Raw genomic sequence first — 27460 nt, forward strand, 5'->3', positions numbered from 1 at the left:
AACAGGAAAATTTTGACCGAGTTTCGGCACCAGCACGCCCCCCCAGACCACGCCCACCGCCCACGGACACAGCGGACAGGTGAACACACATCAAAAGAGGGGCGGACCAGGACGTTGGTGAGGGTGGGGGTGGGGGGCGGTCGTCCCTGGCAACGTTCGCTATGAAAACTAAACGAAAACAAAAGACCCTCCAAAGACAACGGACAACAAATTCTGAAAAATTAAAGGAGACAGACGGCGGATACAACAACGGACAGAGACGTCGGCGGCAAGTTGAGACAGCCGTGAGAGAGAAACAGATTGCAATCACAAGCTTCCATCCGCAGCATCAGCTGCAGCCAGGACGGGACAGGACAGGACAGGACAGGACCCAACGAGGAGCAGCTGGCAAAAGCTGTGGGGCACGCAGTCGAGCTACGCACTTCGCCGGAGGAGACTCGACGGCATACTGCCACACTGGGGAACTGCATAGACATCGACTCGGTAGCCGTGGTGCAGCACAAGCTGGTGCACAAGATTGTGTGAGTAGACGTAGACCCAACCCAACATACGTTGCATATCCCATAATGAATAAATAAGTGAGTGCAATTAAACTGCTGTCGACGCGAAGTTTTCTTAGACACACAGCGAAAAATAGCACCGAATGCTTGCATACCCTCTCGCTGTAACGTTATTTAAAGGCTAGAGTATTTTATTTTGAATTTTTCATAATTTTACATTCCACTCAGCTGTTCAAGTGGCGCCACCAAACAGCGGTGAGCGGCCACTTTTGGTACTACAGTGAGTGGGATGCATACAAAACCTCGCTGCTGTGAAACTGCCAAGATCAGGCCAAAGTGTGCGATCATTTTGATTGCCTTTAAATACCTTTCGCAAAGCTTAGGACAAGGCCTGCAAGTAACTTTAATAAAAAATACATGTACAAAATCGATGCATTGATTTTTTTGGCTGTAGCTCTGTCCAGCCAGTTTTTGGGGCTGTGCAAGTGGTCAATGGGCTGGCGTGTTGGCATTTCAGTTTTGGCCAATGAGCGACACGAAGCGTATTGTAACCGAATTCGTTTATTGTTTACTGCTCAGCGGTGGAAAAAAAATGTCACCACCCGTGCTGTACTACCTGCCACCCAGTCCGCCCTGCCGCAGTATTCTGCTATTGGCCAAAATGCTTGGCCTGGACTTTGAGCTGAAGATCGTCAACATACTGGAGGGGGAGCAGCTGAAGCCGGACTTTGTGGCCATGAATCCCCAACACTGTATACCAACCATGAACGATGAGGGACTGGTGCTCTGGGAGAGGTGAGTTCCACTCTATAGCCATGAACCTACAATAACTAAAATAATATCTTTGCCTTGCAGTCGTGCTATTCTAGCGTATCTGGTTGCAGCCTATGGCAAAAGCGATGAACTCTATCCCACGGACATTCGTGTCCGTGCGCTGGTCGATCAACGGCTCCAGTTCGACCTGGGCACCCTCTACTTGCGCCTCACGGACTACTATGTGATTACTATATATATGTCCCTGCAGCGTGTCGCGGAGTAACAATTGCTTCTTCCCGCAGTTCCCCACCATGTTCATTGGCGCTCCGCTGGATGAGGGTAAACGCGCCAAGCTAGCCGAAGCAGTGGGCTGGCTCAATACCATTCTCGATGGTCGACAATTCGCCGCCGCCGAACACTTCACCATTGCCGATCTGACGCTGCTCGTCACCATCTCCCAGCTGGAGGCCTTCGAGGACTTCGAACTGAGGCCCTATAAGCATATCAGGCAATGGCTCGAACGCTGCAAGGCGCACATGGCGCCATACGACTACGAGGAGCTGAATGGCAGCAAGGCAGTCTTAATGGGCGATATGTTCAGGGCCAAGATGAATCAGGGAGGAGCAGCCTAATACTATGTGTAGAATCAAGATTACATTATACCCATGCAGATATCAATTATGTACTTGTAAGTGTTGTATTCAATAAACGTTGTGCACTATTTAGAATGGTTTAACATCAAGTAAAGGATTAACAAATATTGTATATTAATTGAAAGGGGAAGGGGAAGGGGAAGAGGACTGTCAGGCGAAGTTCCATCTCCCTTCCTGTAGCAGTACAAATCACCACAAATTAGATTTTCTTTTCTATTGGCCGTAACTTTAATTGAGTTTTTGCTTCTAAATTTAAGTTGAATTCCCTGTAAGCTACCCAAAAAAAACCAGAAAGGACACACATTTTAAAAATACCTTGACCAAAACAATGTGGAAAGGACACGCTGCCCGACATGGCCGCAGGCAAATGTGGGGACGTGTGTGCTGGAGTGGGAGCGAGAGATGAGGTGGCGCCAGCATCAGAAACTAATCAACGGACTTGGATGGCGACAACAACAACAGCACCGACACCGACACCTGCAACAAAGGCAGCATAAAAACCTCAAATGAGATTTAATGGCACGGCAAGGAGCAGCAGCAGCAGCAGCACAGTTGGATGAGAGGAGTCTGGCTATTTTTAAACCACAACGATAGCCGAGCAGCCTCAGCAACTGGGCAGCATGGAAGGATAACGAATGCTGGCTTCACAGTTTCACTTTGGCCGCTGACTATGGAGGCCGCTTGGTTATTAGCTCTGGGATTAGCTCTGGCTCTGACTCTGACTGTGATTCGGAGCAGCAATGGCCAGCAGCAAGTGGCTGGCAAACAGTCGCAACTGTGGCTGGGTAGGTGTGCGAGCAGTATGTACCCTACCAAGGACACCCCCTGTGATGCAGTTAATCCTTTGCAGACTGCTCCTGCCTGCATGCCAATGAGCGGAACGCCAGCCAGTGGGGCAGGCTGAGCATCAACGCAAGCCAGGCGCTCGGCGCCAAGAACAACTGCCTGATGGTATTTATTGGCGGCATGGATGATGAGCTGGTTGCCTTTCAGCTTGAGCAGTTGCAGCTGCGCGTCGGGTGAGTAGCATTGCTTCCGCCCTCATTTGTCGATTATCCGGTGAGGGGCCGCCGATCGGATCGGATCGGATGGGATCTGCGTTGGGGCAGCTGTCTGTGACAGCCATCAGAAATCGAATAATATGCACCATCGATAGATAAGGCTCTCTCCATCCATCCATCCATCTATCTATCTATCGGGGAAATGCAATTGCCAAAAGCCTCCGAGGCTGTGCTGTGCTGTGGCAACGGGAAGCGGCGCAACGCGCAATGTAATTAAAATACCTTGTGAAGGCCATGTGGGCGGTCCGGTTCGGTGGAGCCACCGAGGCACGCCTGGTTATTTATATAAATCGAGGGAAATGGTCGCCGGCCGCAAATTTGTGTCAATTTTTATGCAAAATCCTATGCACACCAACACACCCCACGCCCTGCAACATTTGCGCCATATAAATAACGTACACAAAATTTCGGAATCGATTTGTCAATAAAATTGGAGAGCACTGGCCACGCAGATTTCAGTGGAGCTTGGACCGAGCGCGGTGCCGTACGTATGAGTAATTTTTAAAGTGTCCCTCCCCAGTGTCCCCAGTGCAGCAGCAGCAGTCGTCATCGCAGTCGCAGTCGCGGGTGAATCGAGTGGCCAAAGGAATTCTCATACGAAGGAATGTGCGCGAATTTCGCGAATAAAATAATAATAATTTAATTGTGAATTTAAACTATAAAATCGAAGCCTCAAAATGTCAATGGATCCAACAGTTTCCTTGGACGATCTGGAGCGTGTGAGTGAATCCGGGATTGATCTGCGATCAACCATTGCGGTAATGGCCGTAAAAATATCTTCATTTCCAACTGCAGCGACGACGTCGTGCCAGCTCGGTGCGGAAGGCGTCACAGACGCCGCAACCGCCGCCCCATTTGGCCGACTCGGAGGCCATGGCCGTGATCAATGAGATATTCAATCCGTCGCTTAAGCTGCCCGACAGCAGTGGCCACTACACGCTGCCGGAGGAGATGACCGCTGAGGATGATGTGGCCCCCCACGAACTGGACATTTCGAAGCTGGCGGAGCTGAAGGAAGTAAGTCTGCAGTGGAGTTGGTTGTCTGACTACTGACTGACTGTGTCGCCAAAAGGTTTTCGCGCTCTTCGATACGGACTGCGATGGCCTGATATCGAAGGATGATCTGCGCTTCACCTACACGGCCCTCGGCAATGAGGCCAACGAGCCGCTGCTGGAGCAGATGATGCTGGAGGCCAAAGAGCCGCTCGACTATGAGGCCTTTGTGCGCCTGATGTCGCGACGCACACAGGAACTGGACCCCGAGGAGGTGCTGCTAGAGGCATGGAGCAAATGGGATGACCATGGCACGGGCAAGATCGATGAGCGCAGGTGTGTTATGAGTGTGATCAATTGCCTGATTCCACACAAAACTAAGCATACCCTTACGCCACTCTAGAATGTACGAGGAACTGACCAACTATGGCGACAAAATGAGCCTCAACGAGGCCAAAGAGGCGCTCAGTCATGCGCCCATGGCCAAGCCCAAGTCCCTGGAGGAGCCGCCGATGATCGATTATCCAGCCTTTTGCCGCATGCTTGGCGGAATGCGCAAGCGGAAAGGAAACTAACAATCAAAATGGAATATACATATTTTTTTTTGTGTTTGTTTTTCCAACAATCTGAATGGTTTTCGAGAGCACAGGACTTGTCGTATCCCACCATTAATTTCCCCTAAAGATTATGCAAAATTTAAACATTTTCCCATTACGTACGAAATTCTTGCCCAGAAGAGGAAAAATCCCTGCTATTAAAAGGATTTTCCTCGTAGCCATGCAGGGAAGGGAGCTTGCTCCTTTTTCCCAATAAATTTGGCAGCTCCAAAGATATGGGAAAACCACTTGAATATCTGCTGACTCGGCAGCTGCTTTCAATATCACAATCGAATAACTCTTAGCGCCAACTTTTGTTCGACTTTTTATCAAAATAAATCGCAAGGAACCAAAAGAGCGCTGGGAATTATTTCTTGATGGGCAGGGGGGGGATATTTATAGGTTGGCTGACCAACGAGCCAGCCCCAAAAGTATCGGCCAATAAATTTTAGACATCGTTACGCATCTGCCTTGGCCCAGGCCAAGCGGCAAGCGGCAAGCGGCAACAAATTCCTCCATCTTTTTTCTTCTCTCTCTCTCTCTTTTTCCGTTTCGAATGCAATTTTGGTGACAGGTGCTTGGACAGCGTTGAGGTCTTTCCGTATCTGCGCGAACCCGTCATCGAGAACTCAACTCTGGCGGCGGACACTTTCTGCCAGCACAGCAAGAATCGCACTGGCACGCCTATTTATAGCTCGGGCCGACTGCTGGGACTGCGTCTGCGTTTCCAGCATCCACCGACAAAGTTGGACAGCTGGAACTTGAACCTAACGGCCAGTTATCGGTTCCTGAAACGAGGTGAGTCTCATCGCCGAATCCAAAGATCATTTTCCGAATCGAATCTGCTCTTTTTGTCGCAGAGAACTTCAAGACCGAGGGCCGCCTGGTGCCGCACAGCTACTGTGACTTTTACTTCTTCGCCAGCCTGGCGGGCAGCTTGGGCCAGGGCTACTTTCACTCGCCCCGCTTTCCGGCCCACTATCCGGCACACATCAAGTGCGCCTACAAGTTCATCGGACGGCCGGATACCCGGGTGGAAATCCTGTTCGAGGAGCTGCAACTGCCGCCGGTGCTCAGCGGCGGCTGTCAACTGGACGCCCTGACCATCTTCGATGCCGAGTCCGCCCACATGAACGCAGTGCTGGATGTCCTGTGCACGCCCTGTCCCACGCGTCGACTCGTGAGCAGCGGCCCCGATATGCTGCTCGAGTTTAATGCCAGCTCGAACCGCACGGCCAAAGGATTTCGCGGCAAGTACAAGTTTGTGTCGAGTGGACAGGGCTCGTTGCCGTTGGCCCAGCCACCACCCACTCTGACGGACGCAGCATCGGCACCCATTCTGGAGGCAGCCAAGCAGGAGAAGCTGCAGCATCAGCAATCGTCGCCGGCCAGGGTGAACAGTCTTCAGACGGATGCGGAGCTCTCGAAGCCCGGACGTTCATTTGGTGAGTTGGCGCCTCATATATTAGCCTAAATTATTGCCTTGCCTGCCCCAACCACCCACCCACTCACATCCACTGCTCGGCAGACCCAATCGAATTATGCTAATCGTTGGCAAAACTTAGCGCCGCTCGACAGCTTCCGTCTGTCTCCTTCGACAGCCTGACAGCGGAAGCGGATGCGGCCAATCGACATGGCCCGAGTGCTTGGTTGGATGGATGGCTCCTAGCCCTGTCTTTGGCCCTGGCCCTGGCCCTGCCACTGGTTTAGTCTGCTTCGAGCTCTTGTCGCGTTCAAATGGTGCTGCTGTCGCCACTGTCCTGCCAGCTGCTTCTGGTGTTGCTCTGTTCGATACGCCAATCGATGGCTGCCTGTGCACCAGTGCCCGCCAGTGAGTCTGGCCACTTAACAGCTTTTGCGCCAAATCATTTATTTAACTCTAAGAACTCAATTAACCTACTATGTGTGTGTGTGTGTGTGTGTGTGTGTGTTTGTGGTGTGTGTGTGGGTTGCCTAGATGACAGCTAGAACCTTATGTAGAGACCACAAAAGAGCCGCAGCGCCGCAGCACAGAGTCAACTGTAGAATCCGATGTAAAACTTTGAAGCTGCGAAACAGAGAGAGAGAGAGAGAGAGAGAGAGAATTATGGCATGGGGAAATTTGTATTAAATACTGAACGCACCGCCAGAGTATCTTCTTTCCCCTCACTATGGTGTGGGGCTCCTCCTTGCCCAGGTAGATGCGAATGCCGGACAGGGCCTGCATAAAGTAATCGTCCCAGTTGAGGCCCCGCATATTGAAGTCGAAAATGTTGTGATCCAGCGACGACATTCGCTTCCACAGCCGCTGAGTGTTGGCCGTGTCAAACTTCCACGTGGTGTCCACGAACGGCGCCAGGACGTCGATGTTCTTGTGTATCTTGTCGTAGAGCTTGATCATGCGCGGCTTCTGGCCACGCAGTCGCAGCACCACATCGATGGCATACCCAGGCAGCAGATGGTAGAAGTAGGCCACCAGCCGAAACAGCCACGGGCTGGTGGTGCAGTGCAGAAACGGACACCACATCATCTTGGTCAGTGGGTAGTGGGACACCAGATTCTGTGACCTGTCCCGGAAGCCGCCCCACGTGATCAGGTTATCTTCGCTGGGCGTAAAATTGTATATGGCCGGATCGCCCTGGGGCCTGGACTCTATGGCCGTGTGCCAGACGGCGGCCAGGGCCATGCAGGCCGAGTAGTCGACTGGCACAATGCCAGCCTGCGCCTTCACATTGAGACGGGTGATCCGCAAGACCCCAAAGGCAACGCCGTACAGCACGGCAATGGGTCCGTACAGGTTGTCGATCCACCCAGGCATGGGTTCCTTGTAGCTGGCAATGACTATAAAGGAAAGGGGGGCAATTAAACACTTTTAATCCACTTGCCTAACCGGGCAGCACCTACTGACGCCTGGCCGAAAGATGGCGATCGGCAGGTCGCCCGCCTCCCGCTGGATCACTTGCTCCGCCAGGGCCTTCGTATAGGTGTAGGTGTTGGGATACCTGCCCATCAGGGCGGGCGCCATGTTGTCTATCATCTCAATGTCCAGCATCTCGCTGAGCTTCAGCACCTTGTCCGCGGAGCAGCTCAAGTGCTCCGGATAGAACTTCTCCTCGATTTTCTCCACCACACAGTTGGAGTAGGCCGTGGAGACGTGGACATATGCCTCCAGTTTGACCATTTGCTTGGCCAGCTGCACCATCAGGCGCGTGGCACGAGTGTTGATGGCCAGGGCCACATGCAACTGCTCGTTGAAGCGCACTGTGGCTGCTCCGTGAATGACGATCTGCACCTCGGCCGCCAGGAGCCTTCGGTCCGTGTCGCTCATGCCCAGGTCCGGCTCCAGACAATCGGCCCTTATGGGCGCCACCCGCTGCATTGCCTTGGGTTGGGTTTTCAGTAGTATTTCGAACACCTTCGGAACGGAACCCAATGCTTGGGATTATTCGGACTATTCGGATTGGGGCGCTTGAGATCACACCAGACAGACTACTCACTGGATCGCTCTCCCAGGCCACGTAGCGCTCCTGTATCTCCTGGCCACGCTTGGCCCTCAGCAGCACATAGATCCGCTTCACCTCTGTGGTGCGGAGCAGCTTCTCAATGATCACTAGACAAAAAGACAAAATAAACAAAACTTGAAGGTGAATTTGATCTGGTTGCGATTGATGGCCTCCTCAGCCGGTTCTGAGCGACTTATTTGGGGGCTGCCACACTTTGATAAGTCATATATATATATATATATATTAGATATGTCAGCGAATTATTAATGTAAGGGAATATCTTTGCATTGCGCGCCCTATATAAATAGCGTGCGCATAGTGTGACCAGTGTGTGTGTTTGATCGCTGTATCAACCCTGTGTGAGCGAGATCCAGTTCATGTGAACTGCAGCGAGTGTGGTTCTGTATGTGTTGCTTGAAGCAACAAGTAAAGGCTGCAGAAACTAGAGTTGGGTTGCTCATGAGTGAGTGAACAAAAAGAGCTGTTCACTGCACTGAGTGAACTGAACACGTTCACTAAATTCTTGTTCAGTTGCTGACTTGTTCACTCAGTTGCTCACTTGTTCACTTGTTCCCTGTTCACTCACTTGTTCCCTGTTCACTTACTCGTTCAGTTGTTCCCTGTTCAGTGGTTCACTCACTGATCCCAAATCGAAATTCTTTACTAGGAACCGTTAAACAAGTGAACAGAATTTGTATCTAAAACGCAGATTAAGTTCGATTTGGGATCATTTTGAGCATTTGGACGACCAAAATGCCAAGTGCAAGATCTGCAAAATAATTTTGTCTTGTGTATCGCAGACTAATCTTGAACAGGGAAAAACTGAACAAGTGAGTGAACCACTGAACAGGGAACAACTGAACAAGTGAACAAGTAAGCAACTGAGCAAAGTGAGTGAGTTGTTCACTCACTTATAAGTGAGCAACTGAACTTGTTCACCAGCTAAAGTGAACACTCTTTACCCAACTCTAGCAGAAACTCACTACGCGCGTCCATCTATTCCAATGGCAGAGAATAATCCTCTAATAAATGGGTACAACAATTGTTCCCCGATAGATAGATATATGCCAAATCTATATACAACTCATATTTAAGCGATCGTCGAACTTTGATATTTGCAAATGAAAACATTGTATTTTGTTTTCGGAATCGAAGGAAAACACTTTCAGTCACTTCCCCAATACACATCGAATCGAAATAGTTTGAGACTTGAGCTTGAGCTTGGCTTGAGTTCATACAGTTCATATTTTAATTGCATATTATTGTAGTTTATCCCAGCCAGGGTGTAATTATTTAATTATTTGCTGAACAAACCAAAGGTTGTGGTGGGTGGGTGGCTATACCTTTTCCCAGAAATCCACTGCCGCCAGTCAGCAACATGGTCTTGTCTTTATAAAATGTCTGAATTTCCGACATTATGCCGATGATAATGCGACGATCCTTGCTTTATGTGAATGCACAAACACAGGCATATACATGCGTATAGTATATATATGGCAGCTACGTATCCGTATCCGTATTCCTATAGGCGGATAGATGAAATACCGATCGCGACTGATGCTCGAATGAGAGATGCTTAGAATTTTCAGCCGGTATTTATACAAATCTGCTGATCGAAGAGCAAAAGCCAAAGCCAAAAACAAAAACAAAGCACATTCTATATTATATTATTACAGGTTGTTCACACACACACGCACACAGAGAGAAGTCAAGACTCGTAAAATAAATGCCTCATAAACTATTTGACAATTTCGCTGAGGATGTGAATGGAGATTTGGATGTGAATGTGAATGCCGACAATATTACTTATCCCCATGGTTAGCCCTGACCCTGCAAATGTCTAGAAATTGGAACTTGTTGGCTCTGGCAAAAAAGATTCTCGCTCATGTGCGAATTTTCATGGCCAGTGTCAAGTGGCGTTGCGACCCTTTGAACCCCCCACAAAGCGCACTCCATGCCAGACCCAAATTAGCTGGACCTGCCCATTTGCTTAATTGGAAAACGTTGTAACTTTGGCCCATTGCCATTGCACTTTTCCATTGCCCACTGCTGGCCAGAGATAGCGACACACAATAACCCGGTAGTTCTCTGTACTAGAGAAAGCAAATAAGCACTCGAAATCAGTGAGTGCTTCGCTCCCGTAATTCTGAAGAAAAACAAGGTATCGCTCGATTAATGAATACTTTGCTACAGCCAAGTCCAAGGCATGCCCCATAAACACACAGTTAATTGTAATACAGAGAGGTGCAAATTAGTATCAGCAAAAATTGCACAGTCCACAGCGTAAGCTTTGCATTGATTTGAATACCTTTTTACAATTCAGTTGCATTCAGTCAGACCTATTCCAAATCATTTGCACGGAAGGTATTCAGAAAGACAGACAGACACCGCATTTCTTTTATCAATGAAAATACTATCCATTGCCAGGCTAAAGAAGCTCTAGATCAGCGTCCACTCGGACGCTTAGCTCAGAGATAATCAGAATCTTTATAGTAACGATACTCGTGTGTCACATATGCCTCCGTAGATAGAATATACCCAGGAATCTGTACGAGTGCCGAGTGTACGAATATCGTAAGCTAACCAAACAAATACTCTTCACCTTTGAACAGAGAATGTGTCGATGTATTAGTTATATTTTGTGCATTAACATTTATTCTTTCCGTACACTTCGAACAACAATTTAAGGCACTCCTATTGCCAGATGTTAAACAGCAACCAAATCACATATGCAACAGCAGAGACAATCAGAAGTTGGCACATGCTATGGAGTACATAATAACTGCAAGAACAGAACAGATTCAAGACTATCGATAAATGTTTTAACGAATTACAAATACGTACCGAAATTGGATCCTTTTGCCCTCTGCCAAGAAAGCTTGCGTTGGTGGCTCCTTGAACAAACATAGACGCATACCCGACCAGATTGTCTGGAAATAGTCATCCCAGTCCAGGGATTTCATGTCAAAATTGAACCCCTGTCGATCTTCCGGGGACATGTGCTCCCACAACGCTTCGGTGTTATCCGTACTGAACCAAAATGTTTTCTTATTGAAGAAGTGTAGTGCCTTCAAGTTTTCGTGGGCTTTGCGATAGGTATGCACCAGGCGCGGTTTCTCGCCCCTCAGACGCAGGACGATATCGTAGAGAAAGCCGGGCACATAGTGATAAAAGATGCAGCCCAGCCTAAACAGCCAAGGACAGTTGGTGGCATGCACAAACGGGTACCAAATCATGTTGCTGATGGGTTCCAGATTGCCAGCTTGCATAGCCTTACTTCTGAACTCATTCCACAATAACGAATTCGTCCTGCTAGGTGCAAAATTATAAATGGTCAGCTTCGAATTACTCCCTTTCATGGCAGACGGCCTGGCCCGGGCTGCCTTCTTGGCCGTTTCCCATGCGCTGACCACGGCCAGGTTGGCACAGTAATCGCCAGGCAGCAAAATCGCCTGAGCCTTCATATTGGCAAGCAAAAGGTGCAACACACCGTAGGCAATGCCGTATACCAGGGCGATCAGTCCGAATGGATTGTCAATCCAACCGGAAGAGGGCTCCTTGTAGTTGGCAAAGACTATCGTTGGGAAAAGTGGTTAAGCTATTGAAGGGACACTGGCAACACAACTGTGGCAACACTTACTTATCGCAGGCCTAAAGATGCACACCGGCAAGTCGCCCGCCTCCTCTTGGATCACCTGCTCTGCCAGGGCCTTCGTGTAGCTGTACGTGTTGGGGTATTTCCCCAGCAAGGCAGGCGTCATTTTGTCCAACAGCTCGGCGCTCAGAGTCTCCCTCAGGTGCAGCACCTTATCGGCGGAACAGGTCAGATGGTGGGGATAGAACTCCTCGCCAATGTTGTCTATCACGCAGTTGGAGTAGGCAGTGGAGATCTGCACAAAGGCCTCCAAGTGGTGCATTTTTCTGGCCAGCTGCAGCATGAGGCGCGTAGCCCGAGTGTTGATGGCCAGCGCAATGTGCAGGGGCTCAGTGAAGCGGACAGTGGCTGCTCCGTGTATAACAATCTGCACCTCTTTCTCAAGCAACTTACGATCCGAATCACTTATGCCCAGGTCAGGCTCAATGCAATCCCCCGCTATGGGTTTCATCAGCTGCAAGGCCTTTGGCTTTGTCTTTAGCAGTGACTCGAAGATCTTAAACAGGAAGGAATTGGATGAAGCGGCTGTGCCTGTGGCTGTGGCTACTTACTGGCTGGTTCATCCACTTGGCAACGCGAGCGTTCACATCCTCGTTTTTCTTAGACCTGACCAGAAAATAAATATGCTTTGGATCTGTCGCTCGCAGGATTTTTTCAATAATCACTGGAAAATCGAAAAGGTTCAATAGATTCTTTAGGTTCTGTACACCAGCCAGTCCTTGTGGCACATGCCGCACCTTTGCCCAAAAATCCAGTGCCGCCTGTCACGAATAGCGTCTTCCCTTTATAAAATCGTTGTACTTCCGTTTCCATTTTGGTCCTGCGTACTTGCTACAGAGTCGATGCGATACACCTGATCAATTGAGCTGAGCTCAGCAGCTCTTTCCCTTTATATTTAAATCATTCGGCATACGATTATTTGTCACTTGGCAGGCGCTTCCTTATTCCCAGTGGTGCTAAAGCCAAGTACAGTGGGCTGTGGATAACTCGGAATTGTTGATCTTTCTGTAATAAAAAAAATGTCTACATGTGGAATGTTCACGGTATGCGGGAAATTGTTTGATTGATCCCAATGTGCCCTCAAATGAACATTCATTATACGTACTTAAATATGTGCATGCGCCTGAGTGTAGTTTATAAAATTGTCGTTTAGAAAGCGCATTGCAATGAATTGATATTTAAAGTTGTATTCAATGAAATAGTAGTGCCGCACCTCACTACTTTCAAAACTCTTGTTATACTCGTACTCAAAAAAGAGTTAAGGGGTATATTAGATTTGTGGTAAAAGTGGATAAGTGTAACGCAGAGAAGGAAACGTTTCCGACCCCATAAAGTATACATATTCTTGATCAGCATCAATAGCCGAGTCGATAGCCTCGATAGCCTTGAACGTGTGCGTCGCTTCTGGGGACGCGACTCTACTTATACCAGTATACCCTTATACATTTTTGAGCTTATGATTTTTTAGAATTTTAGAATTAAAAATTTTACATTTTAAATTTTTTTGCTACATCTGCTATCTACATCTACATACATTATGTATATTCTACATCTCCCTCCGCTAAGGGTTGCCGGCGCACTGAACGCGGCAGAGTGTGCGAGCGAGAAAGAGATAGGTAGCGGGTCTCTGGCAGGAGGCGGCGGAAGAATCAACAGAAAATTAATTTCTTCATTTTGGCTACAATTATGATCCGATCTGGATCTGGAGCCTGGACACAAAATTTGGTTGCTCTAGGTTTTATAGTCTCTGAGATCCAGGCTCTCATCAAGACGGACGGACGGACAGATGGACGGACAGACGGACGGACAGACGGGCATGGCTATATCGTCTCGGCTATTGATGCTGATCAAGTATATATATACTTTGTGGGGTCGGAAACGTTTCCTTCTCTGCGTTGCACACATCCACTTTTACCACAAATCTAATATACCCCTTAACTCTTTTTTGAGTACGGGTATAAAAACGCATGTGGAATGGCCTGTGTCACAGTGACAAAAATACTTTTGACTGATGATAGTAAAGTTGTATTATTTGGTTAGATAGACTCAAAAGAATATGTTTGGCATTCACAGAAAATCATGACGATTACAGCCTAAAATCATGAAAAATATAGCATTGGGCATGCTAGGCTGAGCCTTATGGGGCCCAGCTCATATAAGCTAGTACTTTCTAGCCTGGCGTTTGAGTATAGTATGGTTTTGAGCGAAACTGTGTATGTAGGCATATTTTAGAATACATTACATTCATATTACAGTTGAAAAATTCCTGCTAAAAGGATATTTTAACCGGATAATGACTTGAAACACAAATAAGAGCTCGCTAGGAATTAATTGTTATCGGAAAAGATCGACGTTTTGCCATGGCCAACTGTCCAACTGGATATTAATCTCATCGAAATCTTATGAGAGAATACCAAATACATTGTTGCAACTGCAAATTCGTCAACCAGAGCCAAGTTTTATCAAGTGGTTCATGGATTATTGGCTCAAATCCTTTTGAAGCGTGGCAAGAGATTAATGACCCATGTTCGGCCGGTGCAAGTTCGCAATGAAAACCAAATTGATTAAAATCTAAATATTAAAGCTCAAGAAACATGAAAAACATGAAATATATGTTTTTATTTGAGATTCGTTGTTTTTTCAATGTTCTAAGAAAACACTACTATTTCATTGAACAGTAAATTTCATGGGTATTCGGCTTATGTCATGTAAAACAAGAAAATGGAATACAAATGTATTGATATAGGTTTTCTAATGCTAACAGTCAAGTATATTTAAAAAGGTATCATTTGTTCAATTTGGATAACTGGAAGTGTCTCAAAAAGAGTTTTGAAAGTGATGAGGTGCGGCACTACTCTTTCATTAAACACAGCTGTATATATTACTAATCTAACCTATAACCTAACCTAAGTCCCAAGTATATACATATAAGTATATATACTAGAAACATTTAAAAGAACCCTCGTACCACTTCATTTTTGCAACGACCTAAACACCCCTGCGATGTTTCCCAATAAGTTTAAGAAAGCACAAAAACACTCATTCCCCCAACTACTGTATGGGGTCGGAAACGTTTCCATCTCTGCTTTACACAAATCCACATTAACCACAAATTGTTTTAGCTTAAAGTTTACAAAGTCTACAGAGCTTTTGTCACGGAAAAGAACACACGATAATGCTGGCAAAACAATAATAATAAAACAACGTAGATTCGTAGATAGAATATACCCAGGAATCTGTACGAGTACCGAGTGTACGAATATCGTAAGCTAGCCAAACAAATACTCTTCACCTTTGAACAGAGAATGTGTCGATGTATTAGTTATATTTTGTGCATTAACATTTATTCTTTCCGTACACTTCGAACAACAATTTAAGGCACTCCTATTGCCAGATGTTAAACAGCAACCAAATCACATATGCAACAGCAGAGACAATCAGAAGTTGGCAAATCCTATGGAGTACATAGTAACTGCAAGAACAGAACCGAACCAAGATAGATTCAAGACCTTCGATAATTTTTTTAACGAATTACAAATACGTACCGAAATTGGATCTTATGGCCTTCTGCAAAGGAAACTGGCGTCGCTGGTTCCTTGAACAAATATAGACGCATACCCGACCAAATTGTCTTGAAATAGTCATCCCAGTCGAGGGATTTCATGTCAAAGTTGAACCCCTGTCGATCTTCCGGGGACATGTGCTCCCACAACGCTTCGGTGTTATCCGTACTGAACCAAAATGATTTCTTATTGAAGAAGTGGAGTGCCTTCAAGTTTTCGTGGGCTCTGGAATAGATTTTTAACAGGCGCGGTTTCTCGCCCCTCAGCCGCAGGACGATATCGTAGAAAAAGCCGGGCACCAAGTGATAAAAGAAGCAGCCCAGCCTAAACAGCCAAGGACATGTGGTGGAAAGCAGAAACGGGTACCAAATCATCTGGCTGATCGGTACATTCTTACCACTATGCATGGACTTGGCTACGAAATCACCCCAGGATAAGGAATTTGTCCTGGTAGGAGCAAAATTATAAATGGCGGGCTTTGGCTTACTCCCTTTCAGTGCAGGCGGCCTCGCTGCCTTCTTGGCCGTTTCCCATGCGCTGACCACGGCCAGGTTGGCACAGTAATCGCCGGGCACTATAACCCCATTAGCCTTCATATTAATAAGCAACATGTGCAGAATGCCGTAACTAGTGGCGTACACTATGGCAATGATTCCGAATGGATTGTCAATCCAACCGGAAGAGGGCTCCTTGTAGTTGGCAAAGACTATTGTTGGGAAAAGTGGGTAAGCTATTGAAGGGACACTGGCAACACATCTGTGGCAACACTTACTTATCGCCGGCCTAAAGATGCACACCGGCAAGTCGCCCGCTTCCTCTTGGATCACCTGCTCTGCCAGGGCCTTCGTGTAGCTGTACGTGTTGGGGTATTTCCCCAGCAAGGCAGGCGTCATTTTGTCCAACAGCTCGGCGCTCAGAGTCTCCCTCAGGTGCAGCACCTTATCGGCGGAACAGGTCAGATGGTGGGGATAGAACTCCTCGCCAATGTTGTCTATCACGCAGTTGGAGTAGGCAGTGGAGATCTGCACGAAGGCCTCCAAGTGGTGCATTTTTCTGGCCAGATGCAGCATGACGCGCGTAGCCCGAGTGTTGATGGCCAGCGCAATGTGCAGGGGCTCAGAGAAGCGGACAGTGGCTGCTCCGTGTATAACAATCTGCACCTCTTTCTCAAGCAACTTACGATCCGAATCACTTATGCCCAGGTCAGGCTCAATGCAATCCCCCGCTATGGGTTTCATCAGCTGCAAGGCCTTTGGCTTTGTCTTTAGCAGTGACTCGAAGATCTTAAACAGGAAGGCATTAGATCGATCAATCGGCTGCTGTGCCTGTGGCTGTGGCTACTTACTGGCTGGTTCATCCACTTGGCAAAGCGAGCGTTCACATCCTCGTTTTTCTTAGACCTGACCAGAAAATAAATATGCTTTGGATCTGTCGCTCGTAGGATTTTTTCAATAATCACTGGAAAATCGAAAAGGTTCAATAGATTCTTTAGGTTCTTTACACTTTCTAGTCCTTGTGGTACATGCCGCACCTTTGCCCAAAAATCCAGTGCCGCCTGTCACGAATAGCGTCTTCCCTTTATAAAATCGTTGTACTTCCGTTTCCATTTTGGTCCTGCGTACTTGCTACAGAGTCGATGCGATACACCTGATCAATTGAGCTGAGCTCAGCAGTTCTTTCCCTTTATATTTACATCATTCGGCATACGATTATTTGTCACTTGGCAGGCGCTTCCCTATTCCCAGTGGTGCTAAAGCCAAGTACAGTGGGCTGTGGATAACTCGGAATTGTTGATCTTTTTGTAATCAAAAAAATGTATAATATCGCGGTCGCTCTGCATGAGGAGTGTTCACAGTATGCGGGAAATTTGATTTGATTGATCCCAATGTGCCCTCAAATGAACATTCATAATACGTACTTAAATATGTGCATGCGCCTGAGTGTAGTTTATAAAATTTTCGTTTAGAAAGCGCATTGCAATGAATTGATATTTACAGTTGTGTTCAATGAAATAGTAGTGCCGCACCTCACTACTTTCAATACCTAAGATTTAGACTAAAAACTTAAGGCGGGAGGTATAATGGGATTGAAAACTAAGTTATATGCACTCTCACTATTGTGTTTAATTAATTAGCTATAAGAAGTAGACTGAAAATCGATTTTGTATTCGAAAAACATATTTTTTAGAGGATGGTCGGCGATGGTCGAAGGCAAGACCATGTCTTCAATAGTCTCTAAAATTATGAAAAAAAATTTTAATCGCTCTATCAGTAAAATGACAGTTCGTAGACGGTTGATTACACATTATTTGAATGCAAGAAGTCCCAGAAAGCTCCGCGTTTGGGTCTGAGAGTACAAAGGTGCACGACTTCAGTTTGGAACGAGAAGGAACGTGTGAGTCGCTTCTGGGGACGCGACTCTACTTATACCCGTACTCAGTCAGTAAATACATTTTTAAGCTTATGATTTTTTAGAATTTTAGAATAAAAAAAAAATTTTACATTTTAAATTTTTTTGCTACATCTGCTATCTACATCTACATATATTATATATGTTCTACATCTCCCTCCGCTAGGGGTTGCTCGCGCTTTGAACGCGGCAGAGTGTGCGAGCGAGAAAGAGATAGGTAGCGGGTCTCTGGCAGGAGGCGGCGGAAGAACCAACAGAAAATTAATTTCTACATTCTGACTATAATTATGATCCGATCTAATTCAGATTGAGCAATCTGGTAGATATGGGCATTCTCTACGATACTACGTTTTTAAATACACTTGTAGCAGTGTGATATCACGTGAGCCTGGAAACAAAATTTGGTTGCTCTAGGTTTTATAGTCTCTGAGATCCAGGCTCTCATCAAGACGGACGGACGGACAGACGGACGGACAGACGGACATGGCTATATCGACTCGGCTATTGATGCTGATCAAGAATATATACACTTTATGGGGTCGGAAACGTTTCCATCTCTGCTTTACACAAATCCACATTAACCACAAATTGTTTTAGCTTAAAGTTTACAAAGTCTACAGAGCTTTTGTCACGGAAAAGAACACACGCTAATGCTGGCAAAACAATAATAATAAAACAACGTAGATTCGTAGATAGAATATACCCAGGAATCTGTACGAGTACCGAGTGTACGAATATCGTAAGCTAGCCAAACAAATACTCTTCACCTTTGAACAGAGAATGTGTCGATGTATCAGTTATATTTTGTGCATTAACATTTATTCTTTCCGTACACTTCGAACAACAATTTAAGGCACTCCTATTGCCAGATGTTAAACAGCAACCAAATCACATATGCAACAGCAGAGACAATCAGAAGTTGGCAAATCCTATGGAGTACATAGTAACTGCAAGAACAGAACCGAACCAAGATAGATTCAAGACCTTCGATAATTTTTTTAACGAATTTCAAATACGTACCGAAATTGGATCCTTTTGCCCTCTGCCAAGAAAGCTTGCGTTGGTGGCTCCTTGAACAAACATAGACGCATACCCGACCAGATTGTCTGGAAATAGTCATCCCAGTCGAGGGATTTCATGTCAAAATTGAACCCCTGTCGATCTTCCGGGGACATGTGCTCCCACAACGCTTCGGTGTTATCCGTACGGAACCAAAATGATTTCTTATTGAAGAAGTGGAGTGCCTTCAAGTTTTCGTGGGCTTTGCGATAGGTATGCACCAGGCGCGGTTTCTCGCCCCTCAGACGCAGGACGATATCGTAGAGAAAGCCGGGCACATAGTGATAAAAGATGCAGCCCAGCCTAAACAGCCAAGGACAGTTGGTGACATGCACAAACGGGTACCAAATCATCTTGGTGATCGGTTGCAGCTTGTCAGCTTGCATACCCTTGTTTCTAAAATCATTCCACAATAACGAATTCGTCCTGCTAGGTGCAAAATTATAAATGGTCAGCTTCGAATTACTCCCTTTCATGGCAGACGGCCTGGCCCGGGCTGCCTTCTTGGCCGTTTCCCATGCGCTGACCACGGCCAGGTTGGCACAGTAATCGCCAGGCAGCAAAATCGCCTGAGCCTTCATATTGGCAAGCAAAAGGTGCAACACACCGTAGGCAATGCCGTATACCAGGGCGACCAGTCCGAATGGATTGTCAATCCAACCGGAAGAGGGCTCCTTGTAGTTGGCATATACTATCGTTGGGAAAAGTGGGTAGGTTATTGAAGGGACACTGGCAACACAACACTTACTTATCGCCGGCCTAAAGATGCACACCGGCAAGTCGCCCGCCTCCTCTTGGATCACCTGCTCTGCCAGGGCCTTCGTGTAGCTGTACGTGTTGGGGTATTTCCCCAGCAAGGCAGGCGTCATTTTGTCCAAAAGCTCGGCGCTCAGAGTCTCCTTCAGGTGCAGCACCTTATCGGCGGAACAGGTCAGATGGTGGGGATAGAACTCCTCGCCAATGTTGTCTATCACGCAGTTGGAGTAGGCAGTGGAGATCTGCACGAAGGCCTCCAAGTGGTGCATTTTTCTGGCCAGCTGCAGCATGAGGCGCGTAGCCCGAGTGTTGATGGCCAGCGCAATGTGCATGGGCTCAGTGAAGCGGACAGTGGCTGCTCCGTGTATAACAATCTGCACCTCTTTCTCAAGCATTTTACGATCCGAATCACTTATGCCCAGGTCAGGCTCAAGGCAGTCCCCCGCTATGGGCTTCATCAGCTGCAAGGCCTTTGGCTTTTTCTTTAGCAGTGACTCGAAGATCTTAAACAGGAAGGAATTGGATGAAGCGGCTGCTGTGCCTGTGGCTGTGGCTACTTACTGGCTGGTTCATCCACTTGACAAAGCGAGCGTTCACATCCTCGTTTTTCTTAGACCTGACCAGAAAATAAATATGCTTTGGATCTGTCGCTCGCAGGATTTTTTCAATAATCACTGGAAAATCGAAAAGGTTCAATAGATTCTTTAGGTTCCTTACACCAGCCAGTCCTTGTGGCACATGCCGCACCTTTGCCCAAAAATCCAGTGCCGCCTGTCACGAATAGCGTCTTCCCTTTATAAAATCGTTGTACTTCCGTTTCCATTTTGGTCCTGCGTACTTGCTACAGAGTCGATGCGATACACCTAATCAATTGAGCTGAGCTCAGCAGTTCTTTCCCTTTATATTTACATCATTCGGCATACGATTATTTGTCACTTGGCAGGCGCTTCCTTATTCCCAGTGGTGCTAAAGCCAAGTACAGTGGGCTGTGGATAACTCGGAATTGTTGATCTTTTTGTAATCAAAAAAATGTCTAATATCGCGGTCGCTCTGCATGAGGAGTGTTCACTGTATGCGGGAAATTTGATTTGATTGATCCCAATGTGCCCTCAAATGAACATTCATAATACGTACTTAAAAATGTGCATGCGCCTGAATGTAGTTACAAAATTATCGTTTAGAAAGCGCATTGCAATGAATTGATATTTAAATATATTACTCATTGGTATACGAACAGAAGAATTCCAGACGAGTATTTTCCTAGGATTCCCTCCACTCAGATTTGATACTCTACTTTACACGTAGATACAGTAATTTCACCAGATAAAAAGATTGCAAGAGACATAAAGAAACAGAAAGAAATACTAGACTGACTAGGCTGTTAATACATATCGTTAAAGATTAAACGTTCCGGCATATGATATTAGCTTTAAGAATTGTTCTAGCTTAAGGTTTAAAAAAGTCTACAGAAAAGAACACATCGCTAAGGCTGGCAAAACAATAATAATAAAATAACGATGCATACTTTTAGACAAATGTTTAATAGGTTTAGGAAGCATTGGCACAGCAGAGAAATTAATTGCGCGGAATAAACTTAACCCAAAATCCAGATTTGGGCGTCAGCTGGAACCCATTGCTGGCTAGCTCCAAGGGAATGCACGATTTCTTGGCTGGAGCGAAGCGATATTCCTTCAACAGGTAGTAGATGACAGCCTTGGCCTCGAGCAGTGCAAAGCGGGAACCTAAAATTGGAAAAAAAAAAAATAGGACTATCTTGAGGTTTCAGTTCCGGTCCAGTCACTCACCAATGCAGTTGCGTTGGCCAAGGCCAAAGGGATAGTATGTGAAGGGTTGAATGTTGGACTTGTTCTCCTCGCTGAAACGCTCTGGATCAAATTTGCTGGGATTCTCAAAGTATTTGGGGTCACGATGGAAGCCGCATGTGGGCAGCCAGATGTAGTCGCCCTTTTTGATTTCCAAAGTCTGGCCATCCAAGTCATAGGTAATATCCTTGTTGCACTCTCGATCGATGGCTATGGCTGCCGGCCATTTGCGTAATACCTCCGAGACAACCTGATCCAAATACTTCATGCCCATGATGGCTTCGTATGTCAATTCTTTGCCATCCAAATCGATGTCCACCTGCTGCACCTCCTCGTAGAGCTTCTGCTGCACATCCTCGTTCTCCATCAGCTCTTGGGCTGTGAAGCACATAAGCACCGCGGACGTCTCAAAGCCCGCAAAGAAGAACACAAAGCACTGGGCCACAATGTCGCGATCGCTCCATTCACGAACCACTGTCGTCTTGGTCTTCTCCGACTGGAACAGGCCGCGGGCTTCCATTAGCATGTTGATCATGTCCGGACGGATAATGTTGTGCTCCTGTCGATATTTCATGGCATCAAGCACCAAACGCACAAAGTACTCAGTGCTCTTCTTGTCAAAGAGCTGGATCTTAATACGCTGCAAAGAGATGAGAGAGTGTTGGATGAGTGATCTAGAGTGCTCTGTTATCGATCTACTCACCTTACTGAGCGACTTAAGGGTGAAGAATAACATGAACTTTAGGTTCTGCAGAAAACCGAATGTGGTCAACTTTTTGCCCATCGAATAGAAGGTGTTATCTCGCTCCTTGAACGAGTTCACCTGCAGGCCAAAGGCCGTCGAGGCAATCACGTCGTTGGTGAAGCGTGTGCAGTAATCCTTCATGTCCATCTCCGCTTCCTGAACCGAACCCGTCTGATCGGGCTTCAGACAATCGACGGCCTCCTTGGCCACCTGATTCATAAGCTGAAACATTTGACGCATTTTACTGCCCGTGAAGGCGGGACTGAGTGTGCTCCGCATGTCCTTCCACCGTGCGTCGCGCATCGAGAAGAGCGAGCTGCCGAAAAGATTGCTCATATCGTGTGGATCATCGTCAGTGCCAGTACTGAAGAGATCGCGATGATTGATAAAGTGATCAAAGTCCTTTATAGTTATCTGCCTTAAAAGTTCTGGATCGCGGATCATCAGCAGTGGCATGCGCTGCTCGAAGATACCAAAAACTCTGCGTAAAATAAAGAATTCAATGTTATTGACTGATAATCGTTTTACTGATAATTTTATGGAACAAATAAGATTAGAATTTGATGGCCATCAATTAATATATTTTTATGGCCTCACGGTTTGATCTTAACCTATCCGATTCTCTTTTAGCTTAACCCTCACAATTGTAGGCATTTTATTTGCTTTTATTTAATTTTTTCTAACTACCCGATATGCTAAAATGCGCAGACATACATTTCAGACTATATAGGGTACATAATGATCGATACACCTGCGCATTAGCTTTGTGGTGTTTCTGTGCAACTATCTATACTACTTGGCAACTAAGCGTTCCACACTGATAACATTAAAATAATCTCAACTGATAAACACAATTATTTGCTACTACATATGTATCCATAATTTCAGAATTTCACACATATCGTTTAAGAATCATCAGAAACTTTACTATACATGGGTACATAATATGTATGTAATATTTGAAACGCGGCCGCACCCACTCCATATGGGTAGACAGATACGATCTATTGACCTTGACTGGACGCTGTAGGTTAATTTACACATGAAGAGACATAATTGCGTGTATCTATTTATATTCTCTCAATAGGTTCAAAGTGCGTTGAATCGAATTAGCAAGATATTAAATGAATAGATTGCAATGTAAAACACAAACACTCACTTGTTGCTGCCACCTTTGTTGTACAAATTACAGACGACATCGAACATGGCCTTTCGTCGCAGGAACATGTCGGCCATGTTTCCAAAATAAGGTATAGGCTTAGCAAAAGCAACACCCCGCTCCTTGAAAAAGTCATTGTTTGCCGTTGCCCAGCGATAGAACAATGCAAAGGCAATGCCAAGCAGTGCCAGAAATTCTAACAACATTTCTGATGATCTCAGTACACGTTCGGCGATCCAAGCGTTCAAATGATAACTGCGACGCCACAAACAAACTGGAATTGTTTTATTAGAAACGGCGCAAAGCTTTCAAATGAAGCTTTGAGTGGTGTCGCCGCTTGTTGAAATCGTGTACCGCATTTGATAAACATGTATATAGTATAATAATTTCATCCATTAATCTAACATACTCGTATGTAGAAATATTTTTAAACAAAGCAAATTCAGCGCTTAAGCAATACAGCATAAAGCGGATAAGGCTGCCGACTCTGGTTCTCAATGGATGCATTAAGCCAGCCAACGTTGAGATGACGACAGCTGCGGCGGTAAAGAGCCCTGCAGAAGACATTAGATTATTATTATTAAAAACAAAACAATAAATATATGAAATAGAACCTCAGTTTATCCAAATCCACAGCCTTGTCGGCATAGAAAACCAAATCTGCCTTTTTTGTGTCCGTGGTGAGAGAACCTCCGTGCCTCACAAACTCATCTCTAATTTTGGCCAGGTCTCGATTCACATCAAATTGAGCCACTAGACCCACAAATAACTTGCTCTCCACGCTAATGGGATCGGATGCTTTATCCTCCAGCTTTACTTCAGTTTTTATTTCCGATTTGCTGGACTTGAAATAATCTTTAAGGCCCTTTTGTGATGGTGAAATACATTCAAGCTTTGGTATCTTGCGTTTGCTCTGCGTTGGCGCACGACCAGCTTTGTCGTCATCATCCGAACCAGTGGGCGATCTCTTTAGTTTTTGATTACTGCTCGAACGGGTATTAATGGCTGGCTTTACCTTTTGGGGCGTCTTTTCGTCATGCGCGTCCTTATCACAATTGGCCAATAGCAGATCCACGTTGACATTCTTCTTGGAGGCCTCATACAAGTCTTCCAAATGGGCCAAATCATTTGCCTCCTTCGCCGTTTTATCGCTGCGCAGACGTGTTATCCTGGGAAAGCGTATCGAGATGCCGGACGCTGTGTGTGCCTCGGACTTGGTAAACTCAGCCCCAGTGATCTCCCACACAGGCATGCTTGCTGGATCCTTGGCCAAGACATCTGGCACCAGAGACTTTTTGCACAGCAGCCAATCGGGTGTCTTATTGGCATCAGCACGCTCACTTAGCTTCATCAGCGTGCCATGTATCTCCTCGTTGGTGGCATCGTCTAGGCCAGAGTGGACTTTCGTCACAGTTTTCCACAGATGATCACGCGCATCGTAGCATCCCATCAGAAAGATGCTGAGCACACCTCCCTTCTTCCCAGAGCCATACCACGCACCCAGCACAACGAGATCAGCTGTGTCCGCCATTTTACCCTCGAAGAGGTAATCCTTTTTGACCTTCAGCCAGTTGCGCTTGCCGGGCTGGTAGATGCCATTGGGACTCTTCAGTACCACACCCTCCAGATTGGCATGCAAAACCTTGGCCGTCATCATGGCCAGCTCGTTCTTTGTCTTCAGAAATTGAGACTCGGACAGCTGCACATGGGATTTCAAGGGATTGATGTTTTCCTCGAGTATTTTGCGACGTTTATGGAATTCACTAAAAGTAAAAGGTAAATCAATTATTGTAGGCTCTGGATGGGGCTCAGATTCACACTCACAGCTGTGTCAAATCCTCGCCATCGTAGAGTATGCAATCGAAGACAAACAGACAAACTGACGCATTGGCAAATGTCTGCTTCTTATGCGCACCCAAAGTGCCAAAGGGTAGCATGGCGCCCGACTCTGTGTCCACCAGTATTATCTCAGAGTCCAGAATCATGTCGCCGGCTCCGGGGAAGGCTCGTGGTATATGGTCCTTTTAGAGCTTTGATTTTGTGATCCATCACCGGCTTCAGATTGCGACTAAAGAACTTGAATTCCGTGCCTTGCTTGTGGATTTGCACACGCTCGCCATCGTATTTTACTTCACCGTACAGACCGCTGGGACTCTTTTTGAACGCTTCCTCCACAGACTTGCAGGCATTGGCCAGCATGGGCGATATTGGGGTCATTACTTGAATCCCACTTCCGTTCAAACCAATTTTCTTCGTCTTCTTTACTTGGCCAGGGGCTGTGGTCTTGTTGTCTTTTTTCCCCGCAAACTGTTCCACGATGGCTGATAAATCGCGCGACGATTGATAGGCGGGATAAGCGAGTGGGCCAAAGGCATCCAGTATATGTCTGGCACGTGCATTTATGCGTAGATCCTGCTTAATCAGTCGGATAAAGGTGCGTAAATCCAAATCGGTTGCCTTCTTGCACAGCTCCTGCAACAGTTCCGTTTGTTCATCCTCTTTGGTGCGCTCCTCGAGCTGGGTGAGCAGCCTCTCCACTTCATGCAAATAGAGTTTGCTTTGCTTCTGCGGTTTGAGTTTGCTTGTCTCGGCAAAATGCTTGCGTAGAGTCTCAGACACGTCTCCATCTACAAGGAATTAATATGAAACAATTATTATTGTTGCTTCTGATACTACTACGCGTTTAGCTCACCCTGTTCAAGATCCAGGTGCATTTGCTGCTGGTTTGCATTGAAAATGCGTGAAAATAGTTTTATCAGCGCCTTGTTCTGCAAATTGTAGACGCGCTGGTTGGCCACTGGTATCAGAAACTGCACCCACTGCAATGTGTCGCCCTCGAAGCCAGAGCCACTGGTGCCCTTTTCAAAGAAATTCTGTAGCTTATCCACCTTCTTTAGGTAGCTTGATTCTGCAGCTATTTCATCACAAATGCGCCGAAATGTGTCCAATCTATTGTCCTCATTCTCCGTCTGCTTGCTGCCCATGACGCTGCTACCAAGACGAGCTAAAAACCGAAAGCGACTCTTCGATTTCACCAGCCCTAACATATAATACACAACGTATATAATATAATAAATAACAATTACAGAAAAATGCCAGCACACGTACGATTCGCGTGTAAACAAATCGGGAACGTTTGAGTCGAATCAGCTGTTCTTCAGCAAGAACTCGGGAGTTGCCAGCACTGGCGCGAGAAGCATTCTCTGCCGCTACGATTTTGAAGCGCAACCGTCGGAACGCATTCAAATTAAATTTCACGACTTTAACATACCAACTATACACGAAAACTCGACTGAATGCCAGGCAAATGATGCTCTCCACGTGATGATTGAAGTTGGCGGCAGATACGAGACACAGGAGCTTGTCTGTGGCCCGTATCTGCCCAAACCTCTGATGTCGAATGGCCCGCAAATCCATATGCAGTACTACGGGAAGTACCCACCTCAACTGACCAACAAGGTGCAATATTACGGGTTTAGAGCGGAATACAGATTCCTGACAAGTGAGTTGACTGCACTCATTTGGATTACTCTATGACTTGGAGCACTATTTACGTTTATAGATTTTGGCATCATGTCGGGCGTCCAACAGGGCGAGGAATGCACTTTTGTGTATAACAGCAGCGAACGCATCAGCGGCCTCTTCCATTCGCCCAATTTTCCTGGATACTATCTGGAGAACGTTGTTTGCAACTATTATTTTTATGCCGGCAGAGACGAAAGAGTTGTCGTACATTTTACATACTTTGATGTGGAGGGCATCGGCGCGTAAGATCACTTTCGCTCTATGTGCATTTGTGTCTCTGTACTAACGATTTGGTTTGTTTTCAGGTGTGATCATCAGACCGCAAGCGACTATGTGGAGTTCTCGAATTTTATGAGCACAGATCGAAAAGTACAGTAAATACTGTGGCAAGCTGCAGGACTTTGAAATGCGCTCGGATGGTCGATTCTTTCGAGTCACACTACACTCGAACGATCGGTTTGTGGCCATTGGGTTTCGCGCTCTATACACATTTGAGCCCATTCCTACGAATAAATCCAGCGCCGATCTGCGAGGCAACGCCTCAATGCAGAGCTATGTGTCTCATGCACCCTCACAACAGGATTTCTACAACATTATTGCACTTATTTTGGGCGCAATTTCATTTATAAAATATAATATATAAAAATATTCATATAAATATCGATATCTTGAGTTCTATCGATGGCGCCATATCTTCATCATCATGTTATGTTTAGCAACCGTGC

General features: G+C 46.3%; 8 protein-coding genes across 9 annotated transcripts; 3 read left to right on the top strand and 5 right to left on the bottom strand.

Moving 5' to 3' along the window:
- The first annotated feature begins 193 nt into the window (after positions 1 to 193).
- On the top strand, positions 194 to 1987 carry LOC111078594 (glutathione S-transferase D7). 2 transcript variants are annotated; one of them, XM_022373502.2, is made up of 4 exons: positions 194 to 521; positions 1080 to 1295; positions 1356 to 1497; positions 1559 to 1987. In XM_022373502.2, the coding sequence occupies exons 2-4, from the start codon at positions 1093 to 1095 to the stop codon at positions 1886 to 1888; spliced, it is 675 nt and encodes a 224-aa protein (XP_022229194.2). In that variant the 5' UTR covers positions 194 to 521; positions 1080 to 1092; the 3' UTR covers positions 1889 to 1987. The 2 variants fall into 2 exon arrangements, with proteins under 2 accessions (XP_022229194.2, XP_022229115.2); XM_022373423.2 differs by lacking the exon at positions 194 to 521 and having other exon boundaries at positions 1027 to 1295.
- A 478-nt stretch (positions 1988 to 2465) lies between these two features.
- LOC111076355 (suppressor of lurcher protein 1) lies at positions 2466 to 27378 on the top strand. The gene is given in 8 exon segments (XM_022370142.2): positions 2466 to 2694; positions 2760 to 2928; positions 5134 to 5357; positions 5420 to 6004; positions 26299 to 26712; positions 26773 to 26977; positions 27041 to 27101; positions 27103 to 27378. Coding segments are annotated over 8 exon segments (2163 nt in total).
- LOC111064705 (calmodulin) lies at positions 3407 to 4917 on the top strand. Its single transcript, XM_022352462.2, has 4 exons — positions 3407 to 3689; positions 3766 to 3987; positions 4043 to 4299; positions 4367 to 4917. The coding sequence occupies exons 1-4, from the start codon at positions 3648 to 3650 to the stop codon at positions 4536 to 4538; spliced, it is 693 nt and encodes a 230-aa protein (XP_022208154.1). The 5' UTR covers positions 3407 to 3647; the 3' UTR covers positions 4539 to 4917.
- On the bottom strand, positions 6411 to 9597 carry LOC111064684 (fatty acyl-CoA reductase wat-like). Its single transcript, XM_022352441.2, has 5 exons — positions 9385 to 9597; positions 8036 to 8148; positions 7443 to 7953; positions 6683 to 7379; positions 6411 to 6606 (listed from the first exon to the last, which is right to left on the bottom strand). The coding sequence occupies exons 1-5, from the start codon at positions 9455 to 9457 to the stop codon at positions 6513 to 6515; spliced, it is 1488 nt and encodes a 495-aa protein (XP_022208133.1). The 5' UTR covers positions 9458 to 9597; the 3' UTR covers positions 6411 to 6512.
- LOC111064714 (fatty acyl-CoA reductase wat-like) lies at positions 10679 to 12578 on the bottom strand. The gene is made up of 5 exons (XM_041591612.1): positions 12434 to 12578; positions 12248 to 12360; positions 11682 to 12192; positions 10886 to 11615; positions 10679 to 10823 (listed from the first exon to the last, which is right to left on the bottom strand). The coding sequence occupies exons 1-5, from the start codon at positions 12507 to 12509 to the stop codon at positions 10736 to 10738; spliced, it is 1518 nt and encodes a 505-aa protein (XP_041447546.1). The 5' UTR covers positions 12510 to 12578; the 3' UTR covers positions 10679 to 10735.
- Positions 18471 to 20342, bottom strand: LOC111064675 (fatty acyl-CoA reductase wat-like). The gene is made up of 5 exons (XM_022352429.2): positions 20231 to 20342; positions 20045 to 20157; positions 19476 to 19986; positions 18689 to 19418; positions 18471 to 18615 (listed from the first exon to the last, which is right to left on the bottom strand). The coding sequence occupies exons 1-5, from the start codon at positions 20304 to 20306 to the stop codon at positions 18528 to 18530; spliced, it is 1518 nt and encodes a 505-aa protein (XP_022208121.2). The 5' UTR covers positions 20307 to 20342; the 3' UTR covers positions 18471 to 18527.
- LOC111064666 (probable cytochrome P450 9f2) lies at positions 21006 to 23476 on the bottom strand. Its single transcript, XM_022352419.2, has 4 exons — positions 23211 to 23476; positions 22010 to 22532; positions 21289 to 21946; positions 21006 to 21225 (listed from the first exon to the last, which is right to left on the bottom strand). Exons 1-4 carry the CDS (start codon positions 23414 to 23416, stop codon positions 21059 to 21061), a joined length of 1554 nt encoding a protein of 517 aa, XP_022208111.1. The 5' UTR covers positions 23417 to 23476; the 3' UTR covers positions 21006 to 21058.
- LOC111082952 (DNA ligase 3) lies at positions 23468 to 26351 on the bottom strand. The gene is given in 5 exon segments (XM_022379212.2): positions 23468 to 23764; positions 23825 to 24973; positions 25035 to 25234; positions 25236 to 25837; positions 25903 to 26351. Coding segments are annotated over 5 exon segments (2418 nt in total). The 5' UTR covers positions 26258 to 26351; the 3' UTR covers positions 23468 to 23652.
- Positions 27379 to 27460: the final 82 nt, after the last annotated feature.

Source organism: Drosophila obscura, unplaced genomic scaffold, assembly GCF_018151105.1.
Source record: "Drosophila obscura isolate BZ-5 IFL unplaced genomic scaffold, ASM1815110v1 contig_150, whole genome shotgun sequence".
NCBI lineage: Eukaryota > Metazoa > Arthropoda > Insecta > Diptera > Drosophilidae > Drosophila > Drosophila obscura.

Excerpts from the sequence above, each read along its gene's own strand:
- LOC111064675 (XM_022352429.2), bottom strand. The coding sequence starts at position 20,306 with ATGGAAACGGAAGTACAACGATTTTATAAAGGGAAGACGCTATTCGTG. Across the intron at positions 19,987-20,044 it reads TCAAGTGGATGAACCAGCCA|ATCTTCGAGTCACTGCTAAA; the intron begins GTAAGTAGCCAC and ends TTCCTGTTTAAG. Across the intron at positions 18,616-18,688 it reads GGCAAAAGGATCCAATTTCG|TTACTATGTACTCCATAGGA; the intron begins GTACGTATTTGA and ends CTGTTCTTGCAG.
- LOC111064666 (XM_022352419.2), bottom strand. The coding sequence starts at position 23,416 with ATGTTGTTAGAATTTCTGGCACTGCTTGGCATTGCCTTTGCATTGTTC. Across the intron at positions 22,533-23,210 it reads AACAAAGGTGGCAGCAACAA|AGTTTTTGGTATCTTCGAGC; the intron begins GTGAGTGTTTGT and ends TATTTTACGCAG. Across the intron at positions 21,947-22,009 it reads CCCTTAAGTCGCTCAGTAAG|CGTATTAAGATCCAGCTCTT; the intron begins GTGAGTAGATCG and ends ATCTCTTTGCAG.
- LOC111064705 (XM_022352462.2), top strand. The coding sequence starts at position 3,648 with ATGTCAATGGATCCAACAGTTTCCTTGGACGATCTGGAGCGT. Across the intron at positions 3,988-4,042 it reads AGCTGGCGGAGCTGAAGGAA|GTTTTCGCGCTCTTCGATAC; the intron begins GTAAGTCTGCAG and ends TGTCGCCAAAAG. Across the intron at positions 4,300-4,366 it reads GGCAAGATCGATGAGCGCAG|AATGTACGAGGAACTGACCA; the intron begins GTGTGTTATGAG and ends ACGCCACTCTAG.
- LOC111064714 (XM_041591612.1), bottom strand. The coding sequence starts at position 12,509 with ATGGAAACGGAAGTACAACGATTTTATAAAGGGAAGACGCTATTCGTG. Across the intron at positions 12,361-12,433 it reads CACTGGATTTTTGGGCAAAG|TGATTATTGAAAAAATCCTG; the intron begins GTGCGGCATGTG and ends TCGATTTTCCAG. Across the intron at positions 10,824-10,885 it reads GGCAAAAGGATCCAATTTCG|TTATTATGTACTCCATAGCA; the intron begins GTACGTATTTGT and ends CTGTTCTTGCAG.
- LOC111078594 (XM_022373423.2), top strand. The coding sequence starts at position 1,027 with ATGAGCGACACGAAGCGTATTGTAACCGAATTCGTTTATTGTTTACTG. Across the intron at positions 1,296-1,355 it reads GGACTGGTGCTCTGGGAGAG|TCGTGCTATTCTAGCGTATC; the intron begins GTGAGTTCCACT and ends TTTGCCTTGCAG. Across the intron at positions 1,498-1,558 it reads TGCGCCTCACGGACTACTAT|TTCCCCACCATGTTCATTGG; the intron begins GTGATTACTATA and ends TTCTTCCCGCAG.
- LOC111064684 (XM_022352441.2), bottom strand. The coding sequence starts at position 9,457 with ATGTCGGAAATTCAGACATTTTATAAAGACAAGACCATGTTGCTGACT. Across the intron at positions 8,149-9,384 it reads CAGTGGATTTCTGGGAAAAG|TGATCATTGAGAAGCTGCTC; the intron begins GTATAGCCACCC and ends CTTTTTGTCTAG. Across the intron at positions 7,380-7,442 it reads CATCTTTCGGCCAGGCGTCA|TCATTGCCAGCTACAAGGAA; the intron begins GTAGGTGCTGCC and ends TTTCCTTTATAG.